Below are 6,860 nucleotides of genomic sequence, written 5' to 3'. Positions count from 1 at the left end.
GCTTTTCATAATTTTCCTATAAATTAAAACAGCAAATGTGGAGTACATCCTATATAGCATTTACACATCATCATCAGCTGATATGTAACATACATATGGTCCCACTGCTGGGACACAGCCTATAAGGGTTCACGCCATAAATCCACCACGCTGGCCAAGTGCGGGTTGGCAGATGTCACATGTCGTCAAACTTTTGATTCTCGGACATGCCGGTTTCCTCACGATGTTTTCGTTCACCGTTTTAAGCAGTGGTGATGTTATCTACATGTACAGATAAATTGAAAAATCAATTTATTTACTGCACGCTCGCCCGGTCTCGAACTCCGACTTATCGATTTTGAAGTCCGAGGTTCTCACCACTGAGCCACCACTGCTTAGTATTTACACATGTAGGGACGTATTTCGGAACTTACAAATTATTTCTGTAACGATGATGATAAATTTGATACTATACATTTTTTGAGATGGGTAGCGTATTCATGTTAAAATTATTTGTTAGTCAACAAATGTTAACAGTAAGAACACCAGGACCTCTCTGTGGACTTAATAAAAATCAAAGTAGATATAAAGCTATATTTGCAAGGCCAAGCCCCAAATGTTCACAATACAGTACATATACTTGTTTTCCCAACGAACTGTGCAGGTGCCATCTGTTGCCGTATCCCAGAAGTATGCAGCTGCTGTGTGCAATCCAGAGCCGTTCTTTTGAGTTACAGTCATCCTCACTATATTAACATTTTAAAATGCATAATGTTATTAACTTTAAATGTTTTAGTAACAATTACTAAGTTATTATAAAAATGATTTGCTACATGTTACTACTCAAACACGCAATCTCACAATAAAACATTTACACTACAACGCGTGATGTAAAAGAAAATACAAAGACTTCCGGAGTATTCTCCGCATAGTTCCGGTTCTCGAGGGTTTTCCGTGATGAAAACTATGGCTTTTTTAAAATTCATAGTAATCGGTTACGATAATAAACTTTGTGTATAATGGAGTAATGTTACAATTATTGTTCTCTATCTTTTCGATACTCTTGCGTAAAATAAATTAATAACCCTTTTCGCATCAATACTCCCCAAACATGGGGCGTTTTAATTAAATAATACTGTCAGCTTTATTTTAGGCGCTGAAAGCACCTACGGGACTTCTATCGCGGTGCACACTCTAGCTTGCGCAAAAGGCGCGGGGTCGGGCAACAGTTAATCAAATTCATCTCAGATTGGTGAAGCTTAATTCATCACTGATTTTAGTCAAATTATGGTCTTTTCTATTGAAATTTAATTTTATTACTTACTAATGTATTTAAACGGCTTATTAAGTTTATTCAGTCTGGCCAACGTCTTTTCTGTGATGACGGTTATCCACTGAGGAGCTCTAGAATGGCTGTAAATATTTCCTCCCAAACATAGCTCTATATTATCTCTAACTAGTTTCTGAACTTCCTCTACATTAAAAACTAAATCCTGAAAAAATTAAATGAATATTATTATAAGAGCTGACTAATTAGAACTTTCACATCTCTATCTCATTGTATATATTTATTTTAAAAGTTACTTCTTCGTCATCTTCTTGCGCCATAATATTATATTTAGTTTAAGATTTTGTACAGTTTGCATAAATCGCTAGGTAAGATATTTTTTGATTAATGTTAAAAGTCGATTTACATTTGATTATAGAATTGTGTCACTAATCATTAATCATAATTTATGTTAAAACTTATATTTTAAGGATTTATAATTGCTTGGGGTGCGCACAACGGGTTATACTTATTAAGAAAGCACATATTTTTACAGGAAGGACTGCGACGTTTAATTCTATTGTTTAAAAAATTAAAAATATGATTATTCTTAATTATTATTGAACATTGGGCCCGTGATTTATATTTAATAAGTATGCAGGCTGTGGTGATTTTTTCTTACGTTAATGCTTAAAACCAAAGGAAAGGCAAATTAAATGGTCCAATTCTCTATTGCTACATAAAATGTCAAATAAATACTTTCTTGCAGTATTTTATTATAACAGTTATACCAAATAAATTGAGTTTGTGATACCGTTTCAAAAAGACTCGAGCCCTAACGTAATGTCATTATAAAAAATTATTTAGTCTATCATTTATTCACTCAAATCAAATGATTCAAATGTCAAATGTGTAAATTGTGATTAGTGTTTTTACTTTTTGGAATGTTTGTATTGTATTCTTTCGTGTATTACTTTCGCACGTCAAAAAAATTCTCAAGATTAAAATAATAGCTATGTGTTCATAATATGGTGTCCTAGTTAAGTGCATTGTTAATTTGAAAGCTCTTTTAAATTAATGGAGTTGAAGGTCTGGGTCGAGGGTATACAAAGGATTGTTTGTGGAGTGACTGAGACTACCACTTGCCAGGTTTTTTATACTTTATTTAGTAATGGAATTTATTATAATTTAAGGAAATGTAATTCATGATGCTAAACTGACTTCATGAGTTTGAAAATATTTTAAGCTCAAGGTATATGCTCCGTAATCGCAATTTAATTTTACAGGATGTAGTCTTTGCCCTTGCTCATGCCACGGGAAAAGTGGGCAGATTCACATTAATTGAGAGATGGAGAAATAATGAAAGGCTTCTAGCTCCACAGGAATATCCACTTAAGGTATTTCATATGATATGACTTTTACACATGACTATATTCATAATTGAAAAAATATATATATATAGTGACCTGTATTTAAGATTTGGCTTTTTACAAGGTATGTCTTGTTAATGCAATTTACATTTCCAATTCATTAAGGTTTTCATTACATTGCTAATATAAAATAATATTGTTTTTAGATTTTAATGAAATGGGGTGAATATTCAAATGACATACAATTTATATTAAGGAGATCTGATAGTAGCGACAACCAAAAAACTTTACCACCTAATAGCAATTCTAAATCACCTATTGGAAATAGGTATGTATTTAAATGACAACTGATATCTCTACTGGTTATAGATACTTACATGAAAATGAGTAATTTTTTTCTACCTAGTGCATTTTACTATAACTCATTTTTTTAATGCTGTAATTAAAAAGCAAATTGTGATACAAATGATGAAAATAGGAATCTGTATATGATTACATATCGGAAGCATGCTACTTGATTCTATTGTTTACATTGTTGAATCTATAAAATATATACTTTTTTATTAATATTTCTATAAAATAAAACATTGATTAAAGTAATAAGTTAATTTATGCACATTTGAATTATTGTTTTATTCATTAATATGTTCTAGTAATATATTGTAACTATAATCATTATTTCAGCAGTCAGAATAATCAACCAAATTCAAATCTGCAAGATAAACAAAACTCGCCAAATAGAACAAATTCATCCGCCTTTAACAATGTAAATAATACATCACCTAGTAATATTGGTGTGGTGAAAGGTGTACAACAAAATAAGACACCAGAGTCACACAGTCCTGTTATGAAGGATGTCCCACCTTATAGGTAAGCCCTTATTACATAATATTACATGATACCTACAAAATTTCTGTGATATGGAGTATTATTTATACAAACATAATAAAAAACATGATTATTTTATGAATATTTCATAATTGCCTCTAAATTTGAAGATATTGGAATGAAAGAGGTTATTTTTTAGCATAGTTGTCTTGACCATTTTTTAGTTTGTATGTCTATGTAGGTACAAAATATTTTATATCAAATACCTTAGAACTTAGAACATAACCTTATAAATTATGTGATTATATTTATTAATCACACAATTTACGAAATAAACATGATTCCAATTAATAACAATTTTAGAATCACACACATAATAAAGAACACATATATCTCAAATCACAACTAATATTAAGTTAATCATCTATTATAAAGTAATTCACTCAATGCATAAATATACTAGATATAGTGATTAATTATCAATAACTGTATTTTATCTCTATCCATCATGTCAGCATAGATGGTTATCAACATATTAAATTATGTTATGAAACATTCATACAATTAACTGTAGTATAATAAAAAATTGTTAAAGTTTCCTATATGCATGATTGACTTTAAATGTGCATGGGTACTGTAAGGTTTAATTTAGCATGCCACATTTGCATGTGAATTTTTGCTCATTAAATAATCAATAGAAAATCCATGACTCTAATGATTCCAGACTGACTGTGGTGGAAAAGAAGTTACAACTTTAGATTAGTAAATAAACTGTTTGTTAATTAGTTTAGATACAAATTGCATGAAGGAAACAAAAACTTTTCACCCAGGGACCCCCCACCACCATACAGATCGCCACCGCCACCGCAAGGGCTCCGTAAATCGCCCAACCGCACACGGCCTCGCTCAAACCACTTGTCTCCGGAGACAGATGATGAAAGGAATCCGGAAGCAGTCAGCTATAATACACAGTATCGGGAACTGGTTTCGCTGGTCAATTATCAGAGGGAGAAGCTGTCGAGTCAACAGGTTGATTTGATTAAGGTAAGCAAACTAAGTAAGTTGGCTTTTGGTATTAAGCAATATTTGATGGTTTGATTAAAACAATAATTTAACAAAATATGAAGAAGTAGTTGTTCGTTCAGCTGCACCAAAGTAGACATTTTTTAAAAAATTCCTTTTTACATGTTTTATCCTCATCAAAGTCAAACAAAAAAACAAAGCAAAAATAACTTATTCATGTTCAGCAGTTGTTAAATTATAATTATTATTGTTATAATAACTTTCTATTATATATGTTACACACAATGACAAAAAACACTTACAGATTCTCTCTCTTGACTCAGACAGATCTTTAAGTAAATTAATTATTTTTAAATCATACTCTGAATTATAAATTCTTTTTATATCAAAAATAATTATTATTTACACCATGTAATATGGATTGTAATTATAATTGAGCTATTACTAATTATCAAGATGGTTTCAGTATGATGCAGAAATAGGCTATTGGGAGAACAAAGGTCGTGAGCAAGAAAGGCAGGTGGAATTGTTGCAGCAACAAATTAATTCAGCTGATAATCAGCTCAGGATTAGTACAGAACAGGTATATTATTATATTAGAGTTTTGATTGAACCCCGTACAAAAGTTAAGTTATTATTGTATTTTTTTTTAGTGTTCCATAAATTAAAAAGAAAGCCAAATTCTACTCCTTATTCATCAATTTGTGTAATAAAGATATAAGTAAAATATCACTCTTTAGTTAATTTATCTTGTATTAACCTATAAAAATTATGTTTCACTCTCATATAACATATTATTTTAACAAAGCATCATACAATGCACATGTTATATCAGGTACAAGCATTAAATTATGTGGAGGAAGAAAGTGATATTGTAAAACAAAATGAGAAAACACTCAAAGCTGAGATAGTGCTAGTTCGCTCCAAACTGGCCAATTGTGAAACTGAATTGTTGCAATGTAAGAATAAAATAAGAAAGCTAATGGAAGATATTCACAATGAGCAGAGAATTGTAAATGGTCGTCACCAGGAAAATAGGTAATTGAAATCAATCATTAAATAATTAATTATTTGTTGCTGTTTACACACACACTTTAATTTAGCTTGTATCTTTGTATTTGTATGTCTTTAGTCTCGATTTCCATCCATTTTAAATGACGATATTTAATTCAAAGGTACAATCATTGATTGTGTATGTGACGAAACAATATTTTCATGAGTTTTATATTGTTATATCCTGATTTGGATCGCCAGGATTAAAATATCCTTGCATATACTCTAGCAAGAGAGACAATTTAGTTGATCTTTAATTTTAGCGCGCTTTTTTTTTAGTTTTTAAAGTATTTCAATTAATCATATTCATTAACAAGCCAAGAAATAAAAAGATGTACATTCGTTTTTAGATATGTTTTTGCATAGAATGCGTTTCTAAATCCGACTATGAAACAAAACTGATACATAACTACATTATCTCTAAATAAAATTTACAGACAAGCGTTGGAAAGGTCGATGCTTGCAGAGATGGAAAGCCTGCAGACTCAGATACAGCAAGCGAAGCACGCCACTGAGATCAATCACCTCACTGCTGAGAATTTGAAACGGGAGGTTTGTATTCATATTAAGTTATTGATTATTCTTACTTGTACATATTTAAGAGTAAAAAAAATAAGAATAAAAGCAGTGTTAGGTCCAAGTCGTTCGGTTCGAGACCATGCGGGCATGCAGGATATAAATAAATTTTTCAATTTATCTGCGCATGTGTATAACATAACATCTGCTCGAAACGGTAAAGGAGAACATCGTGAGGAAACCGGCATATCCAAGAATTTAAAGTTCGACGATATGTGCCAACCAGCATTTGGCTAGCGTGCTAGATTATATATAGCCTCAACCCTTATAGGAGGTCTGTGTCCTAGCAGTGGGAACATATACGGCCTGATGATGATAATGAAAAAAAGAATGTTGACTTTTTCTAATAAAATGTTTGTACATGCAATAGGTATATATATAACCTGGTTATTTGGGGTAAAAGAAATGGATACGAAATTGAAAATTATCAATCATTATGCAGTAAGTATTTGTCCGACTTTGACTGGGATCGTTTGCGTTCGCTCGCTAGGTGCGACTCATGTACTGGTTCTATGCATAAAAACAGTTTGGATGTAATTTACAATGAATTCATAACGTCCTTGCAATCAGCTGCTATAGAGGCGCGCTCACGATATAGGTCTAAGGGAAATTGGGGCCGAAAGAAAACACCGGGTTGGAATGAGTATGTTAAATCCGCGCATGATGATGCGAGATTCTGTTTGATAAAATGGTTTGAGGCTGGATCTCCGAATTCTGGTGCGCTTTTTGATAGTATGAAAAAGAGTAGGTCGGTTTTTAAGGGT

The 6,860-nt window shown here is 31.7% G+C and overlaps 3 protein-coding genes across 3 annotated transcripts in view; 2 read left to right on the top strand and 1 right to left on the bottom strand.

Moving 5' to 3' along the window:
• The window catches only part of LOC119829156 (histone-lysine N-methyltransferase trithorax-like), a 7,187-nt gene extending 7,099 nt beyond the window's left edge, over nucleotides 1–88 (top strand). The window contains exon 9 of the mRNA XM_038351557.1: nucleotides 33–88. Coding sequence (XP_038207485.1) covers nucleotides 33–88 — 56 coding nt within the window. The remainder of the gene's footprint in view (nucleotides 1–32) is intronic.
• A 471-nt stretch (nucleotides 89–559) lies between these two features.
• On the bottom strand, nucleotides 560–1,587 carry LOC119829046 (dynein light chain Tctex-type 1-like). The gene is made up of 3 exons (XM_038351409.1): nucleotides 1,564–1,587; nucleotides 1,304–1,472; nucleotides 560–725 (listed from the first exon to the last, which is right to left on the bottom strand). The coding sequence occupies exons 1-3, from the start codon at nucleotides 1,585–1,587 to the stop codon at nucleotides 571–573; spliced, it is 348 nt and encodes a 115-aa protein (XP_038207337.1). The 3' UTR covers nucleotides 560–570.
• A 736-nt stretch (nucleotides 1,588–2,323) lies between these two features.
• Nucleotides 2,324–6,333, top strand: LOC119829155 (ras association domain-containing protein 8). The gene is made up of 9 exons (XM_038351556.1): nucleotides 2,324–2,395; nucleotides 2,533–2,643; nucleotides 2,724–2,740; nucleotides 2,873–2,944; nucleotides 3,301–3,486; nucleotides 4,275–4,488; nucleotides 4,934–5,050; nucleotides 5,303–5,505; nucleotides 5,958–6,333. The coding sequence occupies exons 1-9, from the start codon at nucleotides 2,324–2,326 to the stop codon at nucleotides 6,331–6,333; spliced, it is 1,368 nt and encodes a 455-aa protein (XP_038207484.1).
• The last annotated feature ends 527 nt before the right edge of the window (nucleotides 6,334–6,860 follow it).

The sequence above is a fragment of the Zerene cesonia genome, chromosome 9, assembly GCF_012273895.1.
Source record: "Zerene cesonia ecotype Mississippi chromosome 9, Zerene_cesonia_1.1, whole genome shotgun sequence".
Taxonomy (NCBI): domain Eukaryota; kingdom Metazoa; phylum Arthropoda; class Insecta; order Lepidoptera; family Pieridae; genus Zerene; species Zerene cesonia.
This window is presented reverse-complemented; position numbering and strand designations above follow the sequence as displayed.

Excerpts from the sequence above, each read along its gene's own strand:
- LOC119829046 (XM_038351409.1), bottom strand. The coding sequence starts at position 1,587 with ATGGCGCAAGAAGATGACGAAGAA. Across the intron at positions 1,473-1,563 it reads CGCAAGAAGATGACGAAGAA|GATTTAGTTTTTAATGTAGA; the intron begins GTAACTTTTAAA and ends TAATTTTTTCAG. Across the intron at positions 726-1,303 it reads TAAGCCGTTTAAATACATTA|TGAGGATGACTGTAACTCAA; the intron begins GTAAGTAATAAA and ends ATGTTAATATAG.
- LOC119829155 (XM_038351556.1), top strand. The coding sequence starts at position 2,324 with ATGGAGTTGAAGGTCTGGGTCGAGGGTATACAAAGGATTGTTTGTGGA. Across the intron at positions 2,396-2,532 it reads CTGAGACTACCACTTGCCAG|GATGTAGTCTTTGCCCTTGC; the intron begins GTTTTTTATACT and ends TTAATTTTACAG. Across the intron at positions 5,051-5,302 it reads TCAGGATTAGTACAGAACAG|GTACAAGCATTAAATTATGT; the intron begins GTATATTATTAT and ends ATGTTATATCAG.